The sequence below is a fragment of the Rattus rattus genome, chromosome 1 (assembly GCF_011064425.1).
Source record: "Rattus rattus isolate New Zealand chromosome 1, Rrattus_CSIRO_v1, whole genome shotgun sequence".
Lineage (NCBI taxonomy): Eukaryota > Metazoa > Chordata > Mammalia > Rodentia > Muridae > Rattus > Rattus rattus.
In genome coordinates this window covers 117,039,308-117,062,339 of record NC_046154.1, presented here as the reverse complement: position 1 = coordinate 117,062,339, position 23,032 = coordinate 117,039,308, and the positions used below count along the sequence as shown (strand labels likewise).

Below are 23,032 nucleotides of genomic sequence, written 5' to 3'. Positions count from 1 at the left end.
TTTGTTTTGATTTTTGAGACAACATTTTTCTCTGTATGGCCCTAACTGTTCTGGAACTCACCCTGTAAACCCTCGAACTCACAAATCTGCCTGCTTTTGCCTCCCCAAGCACTGAAACAATTCTTCCACCATGAATCCAAGGATGGGACACAGGTGTCCGACACCTTTACCTGCTGAGCCTTACTGCCAGACCTTCAGGTTTTTTAAAGTCCATCTTCATACAAACTGGGTCGCCATTGCTTTTGGTCTCAGTAGCTCAGACTGACCTCCAATTTGGAACTCACTCTGTAGACAAGGCTGGCCTCCAACTCAAGAGCGCCTCCTGCCCCTGCCTCCATAGTGCTGGGATTAAAAGCATGACACACTACACCCAATTAGTCTTAGGCTTTCTTTCACCACCTTGCCTGCTCACAGCATAGTCCAAGGTTTGACTCCTTTCTTTGTGGCCCTGTGGTGGTGCCCCCCGCCTCCATCTGCTTGGGCTGGGGCTACCCTTCCACACAGCTGTGAGCCTCACTCTAGGTGCTGTGAGAAACAGCAAGTCATCTGTCCGCGCTCAGCGTCTGCCTGTCCTCACAGAGCTTCCTCACAGACCCGGCTGAAATCGCGAGAGAAGACAAGTCGGGTACCCAGAAGGAATTAAGCAATTTACTCTAAATCAGAGTTCAGGACAACAGAAGGTGCATGCTGGTACGCATGCCTGCCAAGTGAACTCAACCAGGGGTAATCGCATTCACAGCTCACAGTTCACAGAAGGGAGAGAGGGGTGGAGGTGAGGGCAGGGACTAGGAGGGGTGCTATTTGAGCTGAGTCTAAAAAAAAAACCAGTCAGGATTAGGGGAGAAAAGGAGGGAGTGGCTGCCAGAAGGGGACGTGGACCAAGCTGAGAGGTAGCATCCTGCTTCCCTCAGAGCTTGGCACAGTAATGGGGAACCACAGACAGCAGCAGGGGTGGGTAGAACTCAAAAAAGGCTCGTCTGCAGCGCCCAGCTTTCTGTCTCTCTTCTGGACCAGAGACCCCTAAACTCCGTCCACCCAGGACTACCTGGTCTATGTCTTTTCCACTGTTGCTACCCTTAGGGCACTGTGCCTGTTCAGTGGGTTCCACTCATACACACTCAGCCCCCTCCCACTGCTCAGTGCTGGTGCCGACCCCCAGGAGGGGCCACAGCTTCTTTGAGGTCCAATCTACAGGCTGGAAGTAGCAACAAGGAAAGGCACGGTGCCATCTGACACATCAGTCCTGCCAGAGGGAAGATGCAGGTGGTGAGAAAACAAAAAGAAAACCAGTTCAGGCTGACTCAGGATGGATGGGCAGATGGATCTCATGGATTCAGTTCCCTGGGAGCTGACTCGGTCTCCTCCTCTGGGAATCTGGATAGTCAGGTGTAGGGGACACAGGACACCATGGCCTCTGTCCCAGAGCTGATGCATCAGACTGAAAATCTCGGAGGGCGTCCTCTGGGGATGGGGGATTCAATGTGTTCATCAGGCGTCCATACTGCACCGAGGGTGGCTGCCCCACTGACATGCTGCTCCACAGGTCCAACATCCCATGGCCCACCTACTGCTTGTCCCAAGGTCAGAATCACACAGTCCACCTCTCACTTCGGGCCTCTACAGCCTGTACCAGGCCTTCGCCCAACACAGCAAAGTCCTCCAAGATCGCTTCTATGTTGGGCACCGTCACGAACTCCCCACCTCGAGACACCACCATGCGTCCCTTTAGGCTGGAGGCCTGAAGAATCAGATAGCAAATTTGAGTTGAAATGTCACAAAGGCACACCATGAGATGCACGGTTAAGGCAGTGTCAAAAGATATAAGCCCAATACATACATTTGACCCAGGGCACCCTGAAATGCAGACCCACCGAGACCCACATGTACACACCAGGCACCACATGACAGTGTCACTGGTCTGCATACCTTAAAGGGCTGGGGCTGGAAGCTGCTGGGCTTCCAGAGAACGCCAATCACCTCTCCACCATGCTGGTCATAGAAGAAAAGAGCCAGGTCTCCAAAGGCCTCCTAGAAAGGACGGGTGCAAGTGCGTTACAGCAGTACCTGAGGACCCCTCCATGGCTGCAGCTCCACACTCCCCAGGCCACACTCCCCAGGCCAGGCAGTCCTCTAAGACCTTACCCTGAGCTGTGCCAGATAGAGCTGAGGGGGATCGTAGCCCAGGACGGGCATCAGAGACGAAGGCCCGGGCTCAGTGACCAGACCACGGCAGAAGGAAGCGGCGGGAGGGTCCACAGCTTGGCGGTGCCGGGGGATGTGGCGGGGAGTCAGGTGGATCAGCACATCATACATGTCGAAGGGTGGCCGGAACACTGTCTAAGGAAGCCTTTAAGTTACCCTTCCAAGTCCTCATTCCCCCTGGCATCCAGCCATGCATTAGAGACCGTAGGCCTCGTGAACACAAGAAGAGCGAACTCCAGAGAGACCAGCCAGGGTCGGCCTGAGTCCAGAAGGACGCCCAGGACGCCCACCAGGCTACCCCACCAGGCACCATGGCAACTTCAAAGCCTTCTTGGTACTTAGTCTTGCCATACAGAGCGAGCGACTAGGCCTCTTGAACTGTGAACTTCAGGCCTAGGAGTTGCTCTGAGTCAGATTCTTACCCTAATGTCCCCAGGCCCTCGGGGATCCATCAGCTGCTTTTCCAGGATGGGCAGGGCTTCAGCCGCCAGGCTCACAAGCTGCTGAAGGATCTGGGGCACAGAAAACCACACCAAGACTGACCACGCTTCTCCTGGCTTAGGCTGGGCCTACTTTCCTCTTTGGGTAAAACAAACAAGCAAGCTAATTCATTAATTTAGGGACAGGTAAGGGGTTGAACCTGGGCAGAGGGTCCATCCTGTGTCCACACAGAGCTTCTGCGGTCTTGGGGGGTAACGATGACCATGACTGGGAGCTGTGTTCGAGCTGCCAGGAAACTACTTCGAATCTCCACCTGTTCCTCAGCTAGAGATGACAGGGATGCTACATCAGCCTCCCCAAAAGACCATTCCTGCCTCAGTCCCCCAACCCACCCTCTGTGAACCCAGCAACTGCCCATCACAGGGACTGTCCAATACTCTCTCCCAAAGAACAGAGGTTATAAAAGGGACACCACATTCAAGTTAATGGGGTGTGGTGCTAATCTCCCAGCTTCAGCCCCAAGGCAGAATTTTCCACTGCTTGTCACCCCCAGACTAGTCCCTGGCCTGCTGAGGCCTGCCCAAGCCCCCCCTCATCCTGGGTTCTCACACACCTGGTGCAGAATTAGGAACCTGACACCCAGCTTTCTGCTGAGACCCAAGAGCTCCTAAGATTACAATGGGAAATCAACAATCCCAAGGTGTGGGCAAATAGTCTAACTTCCTGGCTCCCTACACAAGGCCTCTCACCTAGAGTTCAAGAAGCATTCCTTTGCTCTCCCCTTTCCCCACAGACCCCTGGGTAGTAATTTTGTCATGGACCACATAGGCAAAGCTTTTATGCTTAGATATCTGGGATGAGGGAGGGTTCCCAGACAAACTTACAGGGAGACCATCTTAGACTTACTGTGCCATCTACACAGGGAAGTTCTTCCAGTGGTCTGATCTGAGTCCTACCACTTACCAGTCAGCTCACTGTTGAGATTGACAATAAGAGGGTTGTTCTTCCAATCAAAGGTAGAGATCAGGTAAAGGAACCGAAGAAAGCCAACCTGGGGGACACTGAGCAGAGAGAATGAGACAGCATCTGAGGCCTGATGTCCCCAATCATTGAAGTTTGAGGAAATATCTGAAAACACCCTATGGTGTACTCAGTCACCCCACCCTCACCCCCACCCCTGTTTAGAGTAAAGACTGCATCACAAGAGCAACTTCCTGGCTAAGGGAAGTGCAGAAGCTATTACCTGGGAGGGGTGAAGGGCTCAGGGTGGAGGAAGAGCGAAGCGGCCACCAGATCCAGGCTCTCATCAGTGAAGCCCTCGCCTAGAAGCTGGGCACGCACCCATCGCTTGGCCAGGCGAGCCACACCTGAGAAGGATGAGTACTGCTGCTGGAGTCTGGGGGAGGAAGGGCTGGCAGTGAGACCTGGGAACCCGGAGCCCCAAACAGTGTCAGACACACAGCCAGTCGCTTGACCTCTGCTAGCACTGCCACGTGTGTTACATATCTTCTCCCATGCTCTCCGGGCAAATACCTGGGAGGTTATTACTAATGTTGCTACCAGTTTACAAATGAGATATTATGCTGTCCTGCCTCCCAGAGTGTGGTAGCCAGGAAAGCAGAATGGGGGCAGGAGGAGGCCTACATCCAAGAAGAGCTCGCACATGTAACCTTACCCATGCAGGGCACTGGTGAGCAAGGGCAGCAGCTTGGTGTCTCTCTCAAGGCGGAGGGAGGCAGGTGTGTCTCTCATAGAGATCATCCCCTCGGGGCTCCGCACCACCTTCAGGATCTGTGGCTCCCGTTGATAGGCCACTCGGATCCTAAACACAAACCCACCCTGTGGGAGAAGACGCAGCAAAGGGAAGGGATGGCAAGAGCACTTGGAGTGCACTGCTGCTGGGGTCTCTGGGCCCCAGTCCACGACCCACACAGTCCTGCAAACCCTGATGGCCCTGGAGCCTCCCACCCTGCCCCAGCCTGACCTTGAGGACGTCAGTGTGTGTGGCAGTGGCACGGCACTGTAGTCTATGCTGCTGGGTCAACACCTCTGCCAGGCGCAGCTGGAAGGCAGCGCGGACCCGCTGCACGGCCTCTGCGTCCTGAGGCCACTGCCCGCTGCCCTCCAGGTGACAAACCACTGAAGAACAGAGGGTGAGAGGTCAGACACTGCAGCCTGCTGCCGTTCCCACTCTCTCCCAAGGACCCTCTTACCAGTCATAGGCTCCACATAGGCTGGGCAGGGCTTATCCAGCCGGGGCAACAGTGAGGCCAGCTCTTGGTGGCGGTTATAGAAAGAATAGGCAGGTCGAACTGGAGCTGGGGGGAACACCTGTAGAAGAAATGAGGACAGTGACTTTGACAGGGAGGGACGGCCCAGAGGCAGGAGGCTGGGATGGGGGAACTAACCAAAAAGGACTCCCTGCCCTCTTGCACCTTACCTCTGTATAGCGCAGCACTGGGTGAGCGCCCTGAACGGCAGACACAGTGAGTGGGAGATCCTCCAGCCCCCAGAGCAGGCGGCTGAGGTCATCATAGCAGCGCACAGCCAATGCCAGGGCCTCCTCACCTGTGCTGGAAATCTGATGAAGAGAAGACACTCAGGAGGAAGTCTGGGTCTTACAAAAGCCCAGCACCACCTAGGAGCCTGCAGTGACTCAGGTTATGGCAGGATCGGGGCGCCCCCTGCTGGACACCAGGAGATGCAACCTAGCTGGGGTAGAAAGGGGTTCCTTCCAGTCTTGCCACAAGCACTACTCCACAATCACTCACTGGCTTACCTCTCTGGGGCCTTGGATCAATGCATCGAGGAAGCCACCCACATAGTGGACACAGGTGTCCGGGATGTCAGCATGGCTGAAGAGCACAGATACAATGAGGGTATCAGGGGCTATGCCTGTTGAAAATGGCTGCCCTGACCACAGCAACCTCCTGGTGTGACAATGCTAACACTCACAGTGCCAAGAGGTAGGTGACCACCTGGTGAGGAATAAGGCGCTTCTCAGACAGAGATTCTGCCTCCCAGACCACAGCTTCCCGGATGGCTCCATCCTGGAAACGTCTGAGCTCCGAGCGGGATCCCCAGAACTGACGGAATTCAGCGGCCTGGAAGGAAGGAAGGGATGGGAAGAGATCAAGGAAATGAGCCGGGGCACAGTTCAGTGACAGAGGGCTGGACTGAGAACATGCCCGAGAAGGCCGTGAAGACAGGCCTCAGCTTGGGTAGCATGAGCGTGGTCCACCCACTCCACCCCACAGGCAGGTCGGGGTTCCACACCTCAGGCCTGTCAGCCTCTGGGCCAAGATCAATAACGCTGGTCAGTCCCTCGGGCCGGAAGAGCAATCCCAGAGTCAAGGTCCCAGCGTCCTTGTGCTTCGGGGGATCCTGGTTGATAGCCCACTGTAGGAGGTAAACAGGTTGATTTCAACCCTAAAGTCCCCAAGCCTAGTCTGGAAGCCAACCAGCTGGGCAGCATGCTGTGTGTCCCTTTGGACCCCTGGATCCAGCCCTTCTGGAACCCCACAAACTTCCCAGTCCACCCGTGTCTCACCTCTGGGACTGGGGGCCGGGAATGAGCCAGCAGATGCAGCCGGCACCCCAGACCCTGCACCAAGATGTTGGTCAGTGGGCCCAAAGCCGCCGAAACATAGTCCCCGCCGTTGTCCTGCAACTCTGGCCAAAGCTTCAGCTGGTGACATGCTGCCTGCAGACGACTCAGTGGACGGAGACTGAAGGGCACGGGACAAAGAGGAATATTAGAAGCCACTAGGTCCGTGACTCCCCCTAATGGCCCAGTGTCACCCTAAACTCACTGGACCACGTGGTCAAAAGCCTGGATCATGGGTTTGGGCGTCATCAAGAGCAGCTGAAACCCGTCGTCAGCTTTGCTGTCCAGCAATGCCATAGACAGCTCTGCCTCATACTGCACCTGGCCACAGGGTAAGGAGGTCACAACACAACATCATTGGCCGAGAGGGCCACGGTCCAACTCTGCTTTGGACGGGAGTTTCTGTGGTCCTGGCACAGACACAGAATGCCTGAGCCAAGCCATGGACGATCCAGGGGCAGGAAAACCTGTTGGTACCTGGTTGTAAGTGGAAGCTGTAACATCCGCACAGAGGTTGAGGCGGCCTGATGGGTCCACAAACACAGCGGCGAAAAGCTGGTGGAAGTCAGCCACGGACGGCTGGGTGGCAGAGAGAAGCCAATCAGGGTTGAGCTTTACCTGCAGGTCCCACAGCACACACCTGCCCTTACCTAACTCACCAAGGAGGGATCTGAGCTGAGAGAGAAACTGATTCCATTGATCGTCAGATCTGTAGTGGCTGGAGTGAACCAGAGAAGGTAGGCATTGTGTTAGAAGGTCCTTTTGGGATCAAGCCATAGCGATACCCTCCCTGCCTCCCTCAGCCTGGGTCACGACTTCCTGTCACGTCGGATTCAGTTCTCTCCTCTATCTGGGGACAACAAACTAACGGAGCGCTGGTAGAATGAGAGAACCCTGTCCTGTCCTGTCTAGTTGCCTCACCCAGGAACTGCAGGACACTTCTCAGGACCTGGTAGCCGCTCATGGTGGTATGGATCTTTCGTTTAGACACGAGGAAGGCAACCAGCATGGAGATAAGGAATCCATTAAATCCACCCAGGCCCTGAAAGAGAGGCATGACTGAACTGAGCTCAGAAGCAAGTCATCACGCAACGAGGCGAGGAAACCAGGCCACACCCAGCTCACCTTGTCCAGCTCCCGCTGCCTCAGCCAAACCTTCAGAAGCGCCACACCGTCCTTCAGCCCCTGGGCAGAGGCCAGCACACTGGACAGCAAGTGCATGTGAGCCTCAAAAGCTGTATCCTGCAGGATCCAGGTGTTATAGTGGGGGGTAGGAGGCTCTAAGCTAGCTGTAGAGGGAACACAAGGAGAGGCTATAGAAGAGAAGGCTCCACCAAACCCTTGTCCACCAACGCATCCCAACACCAGTGCTGCTCACCATAATCTGGACAGCTCTGCCCTCGGTACCAGGCAGAGCGCACATTGTTCTTGGTTGGCAGCAAGCGGCAAGGGCGGAAGAAGTCCAAAGGGGGGCACGGATACAGGCGTACAGTAACCAGGCGCTCATCCTTCCCTGGGGAGAGACACGGAATGTTGAGATTCTACAACTCCTGGAATCAGAGGGATCCCCTTAGCACCCCCTCGTACTTGGTTACCCATGACTTCCCACCTTAGAACGAGGCCTCCTAGCCTTGAGGCTTCTACTCCTACTCCCCTAGACCTTGAGGACTTCATACTCCCGCTCCAGATTTACCATCCCATACTCTGCACTAAGCCCAGAGAGTGACTCCCACCGTGTGGCCGCAGTAGCAGTGAGGGCTTTAGGTGGCATCCGCTGGGGTAAGAGAAGCGAACGCTGCCAAAGAGGGGATCGCGGGCCAGGTGGTAGGCTAAGTGAGCCAGGTAAAGGGCCCGCTTGCGGAAGTAGCGCTGGTTCAGCCCATCTTTGTCCTGTAAGATTTCCTGGAGGAGTCAGGGAAGAGGAGAAAAGGTCAGACACGCAAGTGTCCATGGAACTGGGGACTGGGTCGAAACGGGGCCTAAGTCCTAGGGGGCTTTTTCACTGTCGAAAACAACAGGAGGGGCACATCCAACTTCCAGACAAAGACCACAAAGTCCCAAAGGGAACCTTTGCTGGGCCTCTATATCCCCAAACCACGGGCCTTACCCTGGGCATGGTCAGGACCACATCCACATTGATATCTGGTCGCATACAAGTACCCAGAGGGTAGCTGCCCACAATAGTGATCTGGGATGGAGGCAGGAAGCGGAAGGAGCCCTTCACAGCGTAGGGTACTTGGTGGAGGGGCACTCGGACCCCAGCTGGGAGCCATGACTGGTCAGTGAGCTGTGAGGACAGAAGCAGGAGACATACAGATTCTATTGGTTTCCTCGAAGCCCCTGATGTCTAGTAGACAGCATGCCAATATGTTAAAAACTAGAACTCACAATCTTCCATAAGCACCTCCTCCCTCTGTGAAGACAGCTCTATGGACATCTAAGCCACCATAATTTATTCCTACTGTTACCCATTTCTAGGAACGGTGGCTCCCACCTGCAACCCCAGCATTTGGGAAGGCAGGAAGACCAGAAATTCAAGGTCTCCCTTGACCACACAGCAATCAAGTTCAAGGCCAGCCTGGGTTATATGAGACCCTGTCCCAAATAATAAATACACAAAATACTCATTTTTGGTTGGAAGTAAAGGTTCACAACTACAATCCTAGCACTCAGGAGGCTGAAGCAGGAGGATTACCACCAGTTTGAGGACAACATGGATTACAGAGTTAATTAAGACCCTATATTTAAAAAAAAAAATGTGGGGTTGGGGATTTAGCTCAGTGGTAGAGCGGTTGCCTAGGAAGCGCAAGGCCCTGGGTTCGGTCCCCACTCCGAAAAAAAAAGAACCAAAAAAAAAAAAAAAAAAAAAAAAATGTGGCTCAGGCCCTCAATCTCAGTCCTTGGGAACTGTGCAGGACTATTAGGAGTTCAAGGCCAGCCAGACCCTGTTCAAACAAACAAAACCTACAAAATTTGTACAAGACACATATGTTTGTTGAGAGGTCAGTGCATGACCTGTGTCCTGGTTGAGTCTTGTTGCAGTGAGAATGACTTCCTTAGTAACCGATTTCTTAGGAAAACAGCAAAGAGTGTCACACGACACACTGTTCCCAAGGCTATCTGTCTTACCTCAGCCTCAGGGACTGAGGGAACTTTCTGGATCCGCTTGATGACCTCCTTCAGGAAAGCATCAATCCTCTCTTTCTTCTTCTCTGACAGTCTGACTTCCCTTAGTAACTCCTCCACCTTTAGGAGAGGGAAGGGAAGAATCTATGAGCCTCAGGACCCCATGTAAACTCCTCTAACCTATGCCCTGGCGCACCCACGTACTTGTAAACGAAGCAAGCTGGAGTGGAACAAGATCTCCGTCTCGCGGAGGCGATTCAGCTCTTCATTTGTAGGCTCCTTGTACAGCTCTTCCCGACTGAGCTTCACTGGCTGAGGGAGGCCTTCTGCGGGTGCTTCTGCTTTGGCACGCTTTCTTGAGGATGCCTTCTCTTTGCCCAAGCCTTCTAAGGCACGTTCCATCACCTATGACCAAAGAGACAAAAACCCACGTGAAATCGGGGGTATCTGTATCCGTTGACTAAAGTTTGTGGGTAAAGGCTTTATCTACTCTAGTTCTGGCCATGTCTAATAAACTCAGTCAGGTCTAAGCAGGACTGCATCCTCATGCTGTCAGATTTCTCTCAGTGATGGTTACCCCGAGTTTTATAAAAATCTGACGCCCACTGAAAGATCACCTCTACTCCTGCTCTAACCAGATCTTGCTAGGGATAGCGTCCCTAAAATTATTTTTTCCAGTAATCTAGATCAGAAAAAAAAGGTGGAAACACGATTCCTCCATAGTGGGCCGGCCTGAAGTCCCTCACGGGCTAGCAATCAGGCCTGACTATCTGTAGCCAAAATAACGCACATTTTGAGCAACCAACCTCTGGCTCCCCAGTTGAAGTGGACCCGCGCTGTTGCTGTCCGGCGGGGGCTGGTCCCATCTTCACAGCAGGTCTCTCTCCAACACTAGGGATTTAAGACGGATCTAACCCGTAGCTCCCCACGTGGGCCTAAACGCCAACTCCAGGGCACAAACCCCTTCCACAGGCCCCACCCACTGCAGGACCATTGGGCCAGTGTTCGCCATCTCGCTCACTATTGGTCAGTTGTTCGAAGGGATCCGCCCATTGTGGGAGGAACCAAACAAGGTCCGCCGATTTACAGCCCCTACGCAGCATTAAACCGGAAGCGCTTGGAACTCGAGCTGGTCGCTTTCTTTTCCTCACTTCCTGAAAGGAAGGGGCGGGGGCTTGCTTTAGCTTCCGGTGTTGTTGGTTTTTGTTTTTGTTTTTAATGTTTGTTTTCACTAGCTGTTATCCGCATCTAACTTACGGTGTTTATGGGCAAGTTATGTGACTTCTACCTCCAAAATATATCTTGAATTTTTTTTTCTGTTTTCACAGCCAGGTTTAGTTCAAGTATCTAAAATTCTAACATAGCTTCTCTCCAGCTTTTCCTTCTTAAAATGTAAGATAACTTATTCAAACACTAACGCTTTAACCACAGAAACATCGTAATAGCGAAGTTCTAAATACTTTGCCAATTTACCTTTATTTATATATTATTTTACAAAACTACTTGGAACTGGGCATGGAGGCTCATCCCAATAATATTCACGAGGCTGAGCCTGAACTATGAGGGACACTCAAAATGTCACGTTGGCTTCTACCTTTTACAATTAAGCATATCTAGGCCAAGGTGTGATGGTCCTTACCCCTTTAATCCTAGCACTTAGGAGAAAGGCAGGCAGATCTCTTTGAGCTCAAGGCCTACCTAGTCTACATGGAGTTTCAGACCAGCCAAGACTATCTAACGATAGCCAGGCTCAATAAATAAATAAATAAATCCAGTGGAATATAGATGTACTCAGTGCAGGGCAGAGGCAGGCAGATCTCTGAGTTCAAGGCCAGCAAGAACTACACAGTAAGATAAAATAAAGCAGAGAGGAGTATCAGGGAGGAGAAGGAGGTCAAGAGTTGGCACCTTAGGAATGAGGAGACCACACTGTAGGTAAAAGTAGCCTCCACTAAGTCCTGGAACCCACAGTGGTAGGAGAAAAGTGATTTCTGGGAGCTGTCCTCTGACTTCCACAATGCATTCATGTGATACCTGTGTGCCTACACACACACACACACACACACACACACACACACACACACACACACACACACACACATGAAAGTATACTTAAGGGGTGGTGGTGGTGGTAGTGTTTGCAAAACAACAACAAAAAATAATTCCACCTTGGAGACATGACCAAGGCCCTAAAAGCACTCCACGCAGAGAGGGCTTAGATTTGGTTCCCAGCACCCATGCAGCATTGGGGCTTACAACTGCTACCTGTAACTCCAGTTCTAGGAAATCCTTTGGCACCAAGCACTCCCGTGGTACACATACCTACATGCAAATAATTTTTTAAAGTGTCTCACTATGCACCCATGACTGGCCTGGATCTCACAGTTTCATCTGCATCTGACTCCTGACTGTAGCTTGTAGACATAGACCATGCAAGTAATTGTAATTGTTTTATTTTATGTGTGGTGGCACATACATATTCCTCAAGTATATCTCTGCACCATGTATGCACAGTGCAGGCGGAGGCCAGACAAGTTCTTTGGATCTCCTCAAACTAGAGGTACAGATGGATGTGAATCAACATGTAGGTGCCAGGAATTGAACCAGGTCCTCTGGAAGAGCAGCCAGAGCTCTTAGCTGCTGAGCCATTTTTTTTTTTTTTTTTTTTCAGAGCTGGGGACCGAACCCAGGGCCTTGCGCTTGCTAGGCAAGCGCTCTACCACTGAGCTAAATCCCCAACCCTGCTACTGAGCCATCTTAACGTTCTTGAAAGTAAATCGTGTGTGTGTGTGTGTGTGTGTGTGTGTGTGTGTGTGTGTGTGTGTTTATTATTATTATTATTATTATTATTTTGAAACAGGATGTCTTTATGAAGTCCTGGATGTCCTGGAACTCATGCTGTTGACCAGCTGGCTACAAATTTAGAGATCCACTTGCCTCTGCCTCCTGAGTGCTAGGACTAAAGGTGTACTCCCCAACACACACACACACACACACACACCACGCTGGCTTTGAAAGTAAATCTTTAAAATTTATTTTAGAGCATGGAAATGTTTGTGCCTTGGAGAGTTCTATATGCCATGTGTGTTTAGGAAACTTTGGAAGCCTAAAAAGGGTATTGGACTCCTGGAAGTGGAGTGACAGGCAGTTGTGAGCCCTTGTGTGAGTGCTGGGAACTGAACCCAGGCACTCTGCAAAAGTAGTTAGTCCTCTTAACTACTAACCCATCTTCCCAGGCCCCTGTTAAATAAATCTTGAAAAATAAAATAGGATAAAGTTTAAAAGGGGGGGCTGGGGATTTAGCTCAGTGGTAGAGCGCTTGCCTAGCAAAGCGCAAAGGCCCTAGGTTCGGGTCCCCAGATCCAAAAAAAAAAAAAAAAAAAAAAAAAAAAAAAATGTGTTTGAACTTTGCGGTAGAGTTTGCATTTTTCATTTAAGAGGCCCTGGGTTTAGTCAAAATCATTGCAAAAGTAGTAATATAGATATATAAGAAATGTCAGGCTGGAAAGATGGCATTTGGATGGCACTGACTGCTCTTCCAAAGGTCCTGAGTTCAAAACCCAGCAACTACATGTGGCTCACAACCATTTGTTATAAGATCTGATGCCCTCTTCTGGTGTGTCTGAAGACAGCTACAGTGTACTCATATACACTGTAAAATAAATATATAAATACATATATTTATACATATACATATAAAATAAATAAATAAATCTTTAAAAAAAAGTCAAGCCCTGTTTATTATTCTGGTGTCTTTTTTAAAGATTGTTTTACTTTATGTATATGAGTACACTGTAGCTGTCTTCAGACACTAGACAAGGGCATCAGATCCCATTACAGATGGTTGTGAGCCATCATGTGGTTGCTGGGAATTGAACTCAGGACCTCTGGAAGAGTAGTCAGTGCTCTTAACCATTGAGCCATCTCTCCAGCCCTACTTGGTGTCTTGAATAGTTTCATAAGTCTCGACTATAAACCACAACTCTGGAAGAATGGTCTTGCCTTCCAGTTTCATGGATTAGTTCCTTTGATCTAGTTATATATAACTTCACCAACTCACAAAATTTTGTCATATCTCTTCCCACCTTCTTCTTCTTCCTGCTGTCATTGTAACTACATCTTTCCTTTTTTTTTTTTTTGAGTCTTTTTGAAATAAAGGATCTTTCTACATTGTTTAAACTGGTCTTGATCTAAGAGAGGCTCCTGCCTCAGCCACTTCAAGTAGCTGATCTCTCTCTCTCTCTCTCTCTCTCTCTCTCTCTCTCTCTCTCTCTCTCTGTGTGTGTCTGTGTGTCTGTGTGTCTGTGTGTCTGTGTGTGTGTGGAAGGTGCTCACCATGTCTCCTTGACTTGCTGTATAAATCAGGCTGTCCTTGAAATCACAGAGATCTGCCTGCCTGTGCCTCCAGAGTGCTGGCAATAAAGGCACGCACCACCATGCCTGTCTGTTGTTTTTGTTGTTGTTGTTTTTGTTTTACTTGTTTGTTTCATTTCATTTGTACAATTCAGGGCCTCTAGCATGGTAGGCAAGCACCTTGTTTGAGATTTTTGTGTGTTTGCTGTTCTTTTTGTGACAAAGTTTCACATAGCTCAGGATGGCCTCGAAGTTGTTGTGGGGCTGAGAATGACCTGGAACTCCCTATCTTCTTGCCCCTCTCTCCCAAGCACTACAACAATGAGCTTTTCTTTTTCTTTTTTTTCTTTTTCTTTTTTTTTTTCGGAGCTGGGGACCGAACCCAGGGCCTTGTGCTTGCTAGGCAAGCGCTCTACCACTGAGCTAAATCCCCAACCCGACGATGAGCTTTTCTAACTGCTTGTTTGTCTCTATTTCTTCTTCAGCCAGCAGAGTGCAAACCTACTGGATAATAGCACAAATCAATTATTTGCTTTATCGTTTCTATATTTTTCCATTTATTTTGTGTCTTGACACGCATGTGGAGGACATCTTGCAGAAGTTGTTTCTCTCCTTCCATCAGGCTTGGTGGTGAGCAAGTGCCTTGAAATAACTCTTATTTACTTCTTCTCCTTCCTTCCCCCTTCCTTTCTCCTTCCTTCCTTCTTTTCCGAGTAACCTAGAATGACCCTAAACTCATTTTGTAACTGAGATTGGCCTTGAGTTTCTTAACTTCCTTTCTCCATCTTCCTAATGTTGGTGTCATAGACATGTGCCACCATACCCAGGGAATCTTATTCACTGCTGTATTCTAGGCAATTAGCACAGAGCCTGTCACGCAAGAAGCACTCACTATGTTATTTGTTGAATGGAAGAAAGAATGAATGGCTTTCTCAAGAGCATCTTGACGGCTGAGAGGAAGAAGTAAACAAGAGCTCTCGGCACCGCGTGGGTGGTGCTGTGATGTACGCAGATAGCTGTCAGCGCATTAGACTAAGACCATTACAGCAGCTAACAGCACAATCTCACTGAAGGGCGGTGGTTGCAGCTGTGTGTAATGTTGCACACCTGAGATCTTACCACTGAAGCCGGAGTTCAAGGCCATCCTGTGCTGCATTGCAAGAAAGACACCCCCTCCTCCCCCAAAAAATCTGTGAGATGGGGTGATTGAGGCTAACTCAAGGTCCTGCCGTTTGCTAACTGAGTGACCTTGGGTAACTTGCTATCTTACCTCTGTTACCCTTACTTTAACTCAGTGAAATGAATGACCGTGTAACAGATTTTGTGATGTTTAACTGAGATGCTATATGTAAAGGGACTATTACAAGCGGAAGCCTAACAATTGCTAGCTTTCATTAGATGACTGTGGCTTCTGATAGCACTGCCTTGGGTTGTTTTGCTTTTTTGAGACAGGGTTTCTCTGTGTAGCTCTGGCTGTCCTGCAACTCACTCTGTAGACAAGGGTGGCCTGGAACTCATAGAGATCCGCCTGCCTCTGTCTCCTTCGTGCCAAGATTAGCCGGGCTTTCTTTTCCTTTTTAGGAAATCACTCTTCTTATCTGTAAGGTGTGAATGCAGGTACCTGCTAAGGCTGGAGGCATCAGATTCCTGGAGCTGGGTTCATGGCAGTTGAGCAGCCTGGTGTGAGTGGCTGGGAGCTGAACTCAGGTCCTCTGCAAAGCTAGTACATGCTCTTAACCACTGAGCTGGCTCTCCAGCCCCATGCATATATTTTTGAGACAGGGTTTCATGTATCCCAAGTTACTCCTGAACAACATCTGTAGGGAAGACTAGGCTGGAACTTCTGGTATCCTACCTCCACTTCTGAGTTTGAGGAGGACAATCATACACACTACACCTGGCTTTAGGTTAACATCTTGAGTGAAAAATAAACGAGTAAGCCTCAAAACTAAATAAAAATATTTTAAAATTTATTTTGCATTTTATGTATATTGGTGTTTTGCCTATGTGTATGTCCATGTGAAGGTGTCAGATCACCTGGAAATGGAGCCACAGAGCATTGTGAGCCACCATGGTGGATGCTGGGAATCCTCTGGGAGAGCAGCCAGTACTCATGACTGCTGAGCCATCTCTTGAACCTCAAAAGATAAACTTTTAAACAGATGTCCATGAGGTGTGTGGAGGTTGAATGCAGGCCTTCTATATTTTCTATAAGCACTCAGACACATTTTTAACTCAATCTTTTAATTTGAAATTGACAGCTGGGATATGCAGTGCATACCTGCAATCCCATAACTTTGTAGGTAGAGACACATGAGTTCAAGGATAGCCTCAACTACATAGCAAGCGCAAAGCCAGCCTGGGATAAAAGAAAATGTAGTTTAAAAAAAAAACCACAATTAGTGGTTGGGGATTTAGCTCAGTAATAGAGCGCTTGCCTAGCAAGCGCAAGGCCCTGGGTTCTGTCCCCAGCTCCGAAAAAAAAAAAAAAAGAAAGAAAGAAAGAAAAGAAAAAAAACACAATTAAATTTCCTAAAATGGGCATATCCGTACATCCCTTTAATTCTACCAAGTGTGTGGAGGCAGGAGAATCACAAATTCATGCTCAGCTACATAGATGGATCAAGGCCAGCCTAGGCTACTGGAGATTCTGTCTTACAAATTTAAGTATCCTAAAAATGAAGTACTTCTTACCTGTTTAGATTATGCCTTTTCTCATGTGAAATAAAGTTAATGGCCTCTGTAGAAGTGCCTACGTAAGTTCCTGGCTTGGTTCTCAGTCCAGGTGATGCCTTGGACTGAGAGTATTTTGTCTTTCTGACCACAAGAGGGCACCAGTCAATTAAGTCAGTCTCTTCCTGCCATTAAGGAACAGTAGAGAATGCTGTAGTTTCTGCCTGTCATTTGCTGTGGTAGTTGTGTTTTTCAGTAACAGGCCTTGAACCTACGTAGTTGTGGACAGGTTGCACACGTGCTCTACCACTGAGACAGGGCCTAACTTGCCCAGACTGATTTTGAACTCTCTAGCTGGCTTTGAACTTGGGGTCCTGCCTCCACCTACCTCCATCTCTTCCCTCCTCGAGCATCACTAGGTCTGTTGGCTTTTATTTCAGAACCTAATATGCGAAAAATATTAGAAAAATATGATTATGGATTTTTTTGTCTCAAATATCTGCTATGTACCAGAGACAGATTAGCCATGGAAGTGGAAGGTGGAGTTCAATGTGTTATTTTGTGATACTGATTATCTTCTTGGCTCTGGTGCTCTCTCTCTCTCTCTCTCTCTCTCTCTCTCTCTCTCTCTCTCTCTTTCTCTCTCTGTGGTGTGTGTGTGTGTATGTGAGTGTGTGTGTGTGTGTGAGTGTGTGTGTGTGTGTGTGAGTGAGTGTGTGTATGTGTGTTTTGAGACAGAATCTTGCTGTGTAGCCGTGGTTGACCTGATCCTCCTTAGATAGCTCTAACTCTCCTGCTGTTTTAGCCGCTCAAGTACTCAAATTCTGGACTTCCTGCTTCAGCCTTCCAATTCAGTACTGCTAAAATTACAGATTATGCCGCCACTTGGTTGTCCTTGAAAACAAATACTTATGTGACCTGAGCTACAAGAGCCTCAAAAAGCAAGCTAATAAACAACAGAGGCTGGCAAAATGGCTCCCAAAGCCTGACCCGAGTTCTAGCAGATCCACACCGTGGAAGAAGATAACCTATACCAGCAAGTTGTTTTCTGACCTTCAGGCCCCACTCTAGTGTTACATCTGGTTCTCTACACAAAATAAATAAATGTAATAATAATAAAGCAACAAAATATCTAAATGCCCAAGTATCTACTTTGTATCAGATGTCATACTGTTACTGAGATAGAGGTGAGAAACAGTTGCAGTTTACTAAACTATAATGTCTTCACTGGCTAGACTAAAACAGTGGCTAGTTGATGGGACTGCAGCTCTATACTCACAAGGATAGACCTGAGTATAAAACCCAGACAGACAGGAAGATGCCAGTTTTCCAGTTTAGGAAATGCCCAGAGTAGAAGCCGACTGTATGAGTTTGTGAATGACTTGAGCCCAGGAATGCAGGTAGATGTTTCAATGGATTAGTATAGGGATCTATAATCCTATAGGTCAGGGTGGGGCTGTGGTGACTGTATGTGGGTGAAATGCTTTGAAGGTGATCTTTCTGTCTACTCACAGCTGTGCTATTAAAGGTGTCAACATCATCTCCCAGGTTTCTAGGTCAACAATCTTCCTGTCCTTAAATTGAATAGTGGAGGAAATGAAGCTAGAACCAGGCATATGTCATCATTTTGGGAGGAGAGGATGCTTTAATTAGAATATTCTCCTTCCTTGAGGGGAGTTCTAATTCTAGTGGTAGAACTTGGTCTCATGACCTAGACAAAATTGGGAGCCTGCCAATTATCCTTTAAAAAAAAAAATGTCTTGAGACAGGGTCCTATGTCGGCCTGGCTGGTTTTAACTATATAGTTAAAGATGACCTTGGTATGAAAGAATGATGTTTTAAAGCACCGAGGTCTCAGCTATGGAGGAAAAAAGTTAGGCTTGGTGGTGGCACATGCCTGTAATCCCAGAATTAGGCAGACAGACAGAGACAGGAGGCTGTCTTAGGCCAATTTACATACTGAGTTATAAGACAGCTTGGTCTATACAGCAAAAACATAACTTGTCTATAAATAAACACCTCATTAAGTGGATTTTTGTCCAGTGACTTCCTTCCAAACAACACAGTAAAGACAGGGTGGGGGACTCAGAGTAACTTTACAGTGGAAAGACTTGTCATACTACTTTATCCAGGCGACCAAGGTCAACATCAACAAGGCTAATCATACTATGTCCTGTGCTCTTGGTATGATGTGATGCAAATGGTGTTTTACCTCGGGGATCATTCTCTTTCACAAAAAAACAAAACCCAAATACTCTTGCTTATGAGGAAAACATTACAAATCGCAATTTTGAGGATTGTCTACTAAATTTTTGATCTAGATAAGTGTGGTGGCCTACTCCTATAATAATCAAACACTGCAGAGACTGAGGCAGAGACTGCTAATTGAAGTCAGTCTTGGCTACATAGTAAACTCCCCCCCCCCCACGTAAAGAAGAGGGCCAGCAAGAGATAGCTTCATGGGTAGAGGCACTTGGTGCCAAGTCTGAGTTGAGCCCAAGTTTGATCCCCTGGTCTCACATTGTAGAGGAAGAGAATCCGCCCCGGAAAGTTGTCTCTGACCACCACATACAGGACACACCACACATACAGAGTAAAATAATAAGTAAATAAAAAGGGAATCCTGTTTTTTTTGGGGGGGGTCTGAAAAAGAAGCAGCAAAATGCAAGATGACTGAAGGCTATATACATGGATGTAAGATGTTTCCTTAGTTTGGAGGCTGTCTTAGTGAGGGTTGCTATTGCTGTGATGAAATACCGTGACCAAAAGCAACTTATGGAGGAAAGGGTTTATTCACTCACAGTTCCATAGAACAGCTCATCAGCAAAAGCAGTGAGGGTGCGGGTAGGAACTCAAGCAGGGTAGGAACCAGAAGACAGGAGCTGATGCAGAAGCCATGGAGGGGTGCTCATTACTGGCTTGTTCAACTTGGTTTACTCAGCCTGCTTTCTTACAGAACTTAAGCACCAGCCCAGAGATGGCATCAACCACAACTGGCTGGCTTCTCCCTGATCAATTACTAATCAAGAGAATGTCTTACAGCCTGCTCCTATGAAGATATTTTCTCAACGGAGGTTGCCTCCTTTCAGATGACTGTAGGTTATCAAGTGGACATAAAATTATCTAGGACAGAGACCCTGGTTTCAATTCTCAGCACTACCATAAGAAATAAGAAATAAAGGCAGGGATGGAGAAATGACTCAGCCATCAAAAGTGCTGGCTGCTCTTTGAGAGGACCTGGGTTCATGTCCCTGCACCCAAATGGCATCTCACAACCCTTTACAATGGCAGTCCCTGGAGAGCTAATGTCCTTTTATGCCTTCTAAGGGCACCAGGAATGCACACATACATATATATATATATATCACTCATGAACGTCATATAAAATTTTAAAAGCAAAAAACACATTCTTTTAAATTGTCTAAGTCACCAAAATGAAAAAAAGCATAAGAAACTGTTCTAGTTATGAGTGGATGGATTAGTCAGTGGTGGCGCAAATCTTTAATCCCTTGGCAGGCAGAGGTAGGCAGAGCTTTTTGAGTTTGAGGCCAGCCTGATCTACAGACAGGACAGTCAGGACTACGCAGAGAAACCCTGTCTTCCAAAACCAAAACCCAAAACAAAACAAATAAAAAAAAAAACAACCAAGCAAAAAAGATAGGATATAAAATAGGAAAATGACCCTGGGTAAAAAGAAAATATAAATAAGCCAGGAGCTGCAGGTCGTAGTAATGCAACAGATCGGCACATGTACTTTCCAGGTGATGGACGGGGAACTTTACTAAGTTCTGGGGTCCCGTCAAGCAGGCCGTCAGTTTGATTTGACCACCTTTTTTGGGTACAGGTTGTTATGGGTGCAACTTCTGGTGATAGTAGACTGCACTGCACCCGGGTGCAGGAATGAGCAGCATTTGTTCAGATCATGTTGTCCCAGATGTTCTTCTGTGTGAGCTGGCAAAGGGCCACCCCACAGGTGCAGGGGGCGGGGGCTCTTTCTGGGTATTGTAGTCTGACAAGATGTGGTCATCCTCCAGCTGCTTGGGAGCGAATATCAGCTGCTTCTGGTTGTATAGGGTGCATTCCTTATCTCGGATTGTGGACCCAAGGATGATGTCATTGGGCTCAACCTCTAGGGTGACTGCCTTAATCCTCAGGTCTTCATGGAGACCTGCAATGTTGGCATCTGCCACTAAGTAGCCCATTGCTTAAAGAAAAAGAAGACAGCAGAAATGGAAACATTTGACATTTAGAAACAACCTTTCAAAGCCAGCGATGGTGCTACAGGCCTTTAATTGCAGCTCTGGGGAGGCAGAGACAAGCAAATCCCTGAGTTTGACTCCTGGTCTACAGAGAAAGTTCCAGGATGGCCAGGGCTACACAGGGAAGAAACCGGATCTGAAAAAAAAAAATCAAAATAAATAAATAGGATATATGGTGTTTCGGGTGTTTTACCTGTCTATCTGTGCGCCATGTGTATACAGGTCTCATAGAAGTAAGAAAAGGGTGTTGGATCCCATTGTAAGTGGAGTTACAAGTGCTTTCGAGTCAAGATGTGGGTGCTGGGAACTAAATCCAGGTCCTTAGCAAGAACAGAAACACAGAACCATTTCTCTGGTGCCCTCTTTTTTTTAAGAGCTGGGGACCAAACCCAGGGCCTTGCGCTTGCTAGGCAAGTGCTCTACCACTGAGCTAAATCCCCAACCCTGTCCCCCCTCCTTTTTTATATTAAAAACATATACATGTAAGTGTGTATCTCTGTGTAGGTAAGTGCATGTGAGTGCGGGTGCCTCAGAGGCCAGGAACATCAGATTCCCTGGAGCTAGAGTTGTATGTGCTTGTGATCTGATGTGGGTGCTGGGAGTTGAACTCAGGTCCTTTGGAAGAGAGGTACATGCTCTTAACCACTGAGTTAGCTCTCCAGCCCCTAGGCTTGAATGTGTAACACAGACATACAGCAGACAAAAACATGCACATGTGTGTGTGTGTGTGTGTGTGTGTGTGTGTGTATACAAAATAAAATACATCTAAAATATTTAAACAATTTAAAATCACATTATGTATTTATTTAGTGTGTGTCATGGGAAGTGCTGGGTGTAGGTCAGAGGACAACTTGTGGGAGTTAGTTTTTTACTTCCACCATGTGGATCCTGGGACTCCTTCTCTGTTATCAGACTTAGCAGTGGTTCCTTTTATCTGCTGAGGCTTCTCGCAGGATCCTTGTTTTTGAGACAGGGTCCTGTGTAGCCCAGGCTGTCTCAGAACTGATCCTCTTGTCTGTAGTCCCAGAGTGCTGGGACTGCAGGTGGGCAGCAGCACCACCTGGGTTGTTTTGTTTTGCTTTTGAAGACAGGGTTTCCCCATCTAACAACCCTGCTGTCCTGGACTCAATTTGTAAACCATGCTGGACTCGAACTCACAGAGTTCCACCAGCCTCTGCTTCCAGAGTGCCGGGATTAAAGACGTGCCCCACCACACCCTGCCCACTTGTATTTTAAGACAGGTTCTTCTGTAAATCAGGCTCTTTCTGCTTCAGCCTCCAGAACCTTGGGATCACAAAGCATGTAGCATCATGCTGAGCTGTCAGTAGGTTTATAAATCACAGTAATTGCTCTATCCTGTGGAAGATGTTGTAATAGGGAAACTGGGTGCTAAGTACACAGGAACTTTACTGTTTCTCTGTATGTAAATCTTCTGTAGAAATAGTCTTATATGCTGTAAATTTAACTTAATCATTACAATTCCTTGTTAGGTGTATTTAATCTTCTTTTACAGAATCTGATCAAGTGAGGAGTTAAAATGAAGCTTTCTGAACCTTGGGTTGTTTGGAACTTGTCTCAGTGTTCTGCTTGCTTGCTTTTCTTTCTTTCTTTCTCTCTCTTTCTTTCTTTCTTTCTTTCTTTCTTTCTTTCTTTCTTTCTTTCTTTCTTTCTTTCTTTCTTTCTTCCTTTCAGACAGGTCTCTCTATGTAGCCCTGGCTGTTTGAACTTGCTGTGTAGACCAGGCTATCCTTGAACTCACAATCAGACTGTCTCTGCCAATCAAGTGCTGGAATCAAAGGCATTTGCCACCATCGAAGCACACAATCCTAGCATGCTCTAACCCAGGAACTGAAGATTATGTCTTCCTAGCCATGCGTCCAGGTAGATCCGCAGCCTTCTGTTTTTAGAGACAGGGTCTCACAACATAGTACTGACTGGCAAGGAACTACTTAAGTAGACCAGGTCGGCCTCATATTGATCATTTTGCTTTTGTTCCTTTCCAAGCGCACACCAGGCCGACATCAATATTTTGCAAAGAAGTAAACCGAGGTGTAGCCAGCACTCTTCCCCAAATCTCATATAGACCCCGTAATCAGGTTCAATATTAGTATTCTACGCTTTCTACACAACCTATTCTCGGTAAAAGGAAGCAGGAGCCAGCTTGCTTTTCTCCAGCCCTCCTTTGGGAGACTGCCTTCCCTGAGGTGGGAGACTTGTCTAGGGGCTCGATCTGCAGGAGACGCAACCTAATGAAGCACTACTAAATGTAAGGACCACAGCCTGGGTGTCACCGAGGGGAGCCCGCAGAGGACCAGGGCTCCTCATAGGAAGGCTGCGGAGGCCAGGGGACACACAGGGCGATAGCGCCGAG

At 48.2% G+C, this 23,032-nt stretch overlaps 1 protein-coding gene across 1 annotated transcript; it reads right to left on the bottom strand.

The window, feature by feature from the left end:
- Window positions 1–626: 626 nt before the first annotated feature.
- Nol6 (nucleolar protein 6) lies at window positions 627–10,472 on the bottom strand. The gene is made up of 26 exons (XM_032905026.1): window positions 10,183–10,472; window positions 9,581–9,781; window positions 9,380–9,496; window positions 8,358–8,537; window positions 7,984–8,152; window positions 7,629–7,763; window positions 7,376–7,539; window positions 7,172–7,292; window positions 6,910–6,968; window positions 6,728–6,829; window positions 6,456–6,571; window positions 6,194–6,371; window positions 5,920–6,042; window positions 5,599–5,747; window positions 5,423–5,498; window positions 5,084–5,224; window positions 4,857–4,974; window positions 4,628–4,782; window positions 4,319–4,482; window positions 3,887–4,039; window positions 3,607–3,704; window positions 2,843–2,967; window positions 2,625–2,714; window positions 2,143–2,337; window positions 1,927–2,028; window positions 627–1,738 (listed from the first exon to the last, which is right to left on the bottom strand). The coding sequence occupies exons 1-26, from the start codon at window positions 10,240–10,242 to the stop codon at window positions 1,589–1,591; spliced, it is 3,441 nt and encodes a 1,146-aa protein (XP_032760917.1). The 5' UTR covers window positions 10,243–10,472; the 3' UTR covers window positions 627–1,588.
- Window positions 10,473–23,032: the final 12,560 nt, after the last annotated feature.